The sequence below is a fragment of the Volvox carteri genome, assembly GCF_000143455.1.
Source record: "Volvox carteri f. nagariensis unplaced genomic scaffold VOLCAscaffold_7, whole genome shotgun sequence".
NCBI classification, from domain to species: Eukaryota; Viridiplantae; Chlorophyta; class Chlorophyceae; order Chlamydomonadales; family Volvocaceae; genus Volvox; species Volvox carteri.
Genome location: NW_003307550.1, coordinates 1,018,042 through 1,019,858, shown reverse-complemented (window position 1 = coordinate 1,019,858; position 1,817 = coordinate 1,018,042). Strand labels below are relative to the sequence as shown.

Sequence of the window (1,817 nt, the reverse complement as noted above, 5' to 3'; positions counted from 1 at the left end):
CGTCACAAATCAACGAGACAGATCTGGACGCGGGAACCAGCGCAGTGTATCATGTGGGTCGTTTGTCTGTAGTCTGTGTCTGTTATAGCGTTTTTCAAGGGCATTCGTTCAAAATGAAAAACCCTGGGTCCGCGCCCTCCGCCGAGAAAAGGGGCGAAAGGGCATTTGGGTTGGGCGCCTGAGGGGTGTTGAGGGGATGGGGGTGAGGGAATGGGTGAGAGTGTCGATTGCAGGATACAGCGTACTCGTTCTCACAAACAAGAGTGCGCTGATATATTTGTTATATATTTTGATATTGTTGTTTGCTTCGTTTCGCGAAGGCAGGTTTGTCGGTTTTGCTACAGCCTTTGTAGCTGGGACCATCCTATCTTGGCAATGCTGTCGCTGCTGTTACACCTGTATATGAATGATTCTGCGAAAAGCGCTGTCGTAAGGGATTGTAGTTGAGCTATGGCACCAGCCGCTGCCGTTGGCCGCTGCTGAGTCGCTGCCGCTTGTTCACTACATGCAGGAGGGCAATAGGAAACACTCCATCAACGGTTTCCTGTACTGCAACCTGCCGGGACTAAACATTCCAGCTGGCGCTACTGTGCGGTGGTTACTCGTTGCGTACGGCACGGAGGGCGACTTCCATTCGCCGTACTTCATGGGTCAGGTCACCAAGGTAGGTGTGGTGGGTAGCGGCAGCTGGTGACAACCCACGATTATTGCCCCCACCATCGATGCGCTTGGATTACTCGAGGTTTAACAGGACAACCCTCGCTGTAGCTTCTAGGTATATACCGCACTACGGCATTGAACGGCACTGGGAACCGCCTGGGGCATGATGCATGACAACGTGTTTTCTTTTGCTCTCTTTGTACTGCTACTGCAACTAACCCTGAAGCAAATACTTCTATTATATTTTCCTCTATATGTTCGTTTATGCCTTCTTATTTACCATATGTTGCCTTTGATTGCTTATTATCATCCATGCTCTACATGCCGTACTATTGTACGACAGCGTAATAATGCACGTGTATCGTACACATTGTCAAATCGCATCAGAGGTTGCTGCGATGCTCCTTGGGGATACGGACACATTGCCCTCCTGGGGATACGTACGACAATCCTGACACGTGCCGTACACATCCGTTCGCAGGTGGACGTTAATGGCTTCAGCACCTTGGCTTCACTCATGCCGTCAATCGCGAGGGCAGCGGATATGCGCGCAGGTGGGTGGGTTCCTTGCGTGTCTTCATGCATTTGCATGTGTGAACTGCGTATTTTGCAAATACAAACCAGGCCATGTGTTTCTCGCCATGTGTATTGACGTGTTATATCACGACATTTTTAGAAAAGAACCGAACGGTGGATGCAGATCCCGTGATACGCCCCCCGGGATACTACATGACATGAGAAACATTAAGGCGTGGATGTGCCCAGCTCTGTGCCCAATGGCCCTACCCTGGGGTGTATTCCCTTCAAGTCTGGGGCTGGCTGTAACGCTTACATATTGGCTATAACGCTTACATTCGTCTTGTGTGCGCGTCTGTGGAGTCCACGCATCCTCGTCGATTTGCATGGTCATGTTGTCGGATCGAAACCACATGGGCAAGGGTGTTTGCCGAAGTGGCTGAAACCATGCTCTGCTGTTATGCTGCTCACTCCACCTCCCCCATCTTCACTCGCTCGTGGTGCGTGTCTTAACCCCCATCTCCCTTCAACGCTCCCTCCTCTCTCCTCAATCCGCAGTGGACAAGGGCACGTGGCTGCTCTCATGTGCCGTACATGACCATTACGTGGCAGGCATGTTGGCGGAGTTCACAGTCGCATGA

The 1,817-nt window shown here is 51.4% G+C and overlaps 1 protein-coding gene across 1 annotated transcript in view; it reads left to right on the top strand.

The window, feature by feature from the left end:
- Nucleotides 1-1,817, top strand: part of fox1 (multicopper ferroxidase) — a gene marked incomplete at both ends in the record, with an annotated part of 14,595 nt that extends 12,778 nt beyond the window's left edge. Inside the window, 4 exons of the mRNA XM_002947718.1 lie at nucleotides 1-53; nucleotides 512-664; nucleotides 1,142-1,214; nucleotides 1,735-1,817. Of these exons, the coding sequence (XP_002947764.1) occupies nucleotides 1-53; nucleotides 512-664; nucleotides 1,142-1,214; nucleotides 1,735-1,817 (362 nt within the window). The remainder of the gene's footprint in view (nucleotides 54-511; nucleotides 665-1,141; nucleotides 1,215-1,734) is intronic.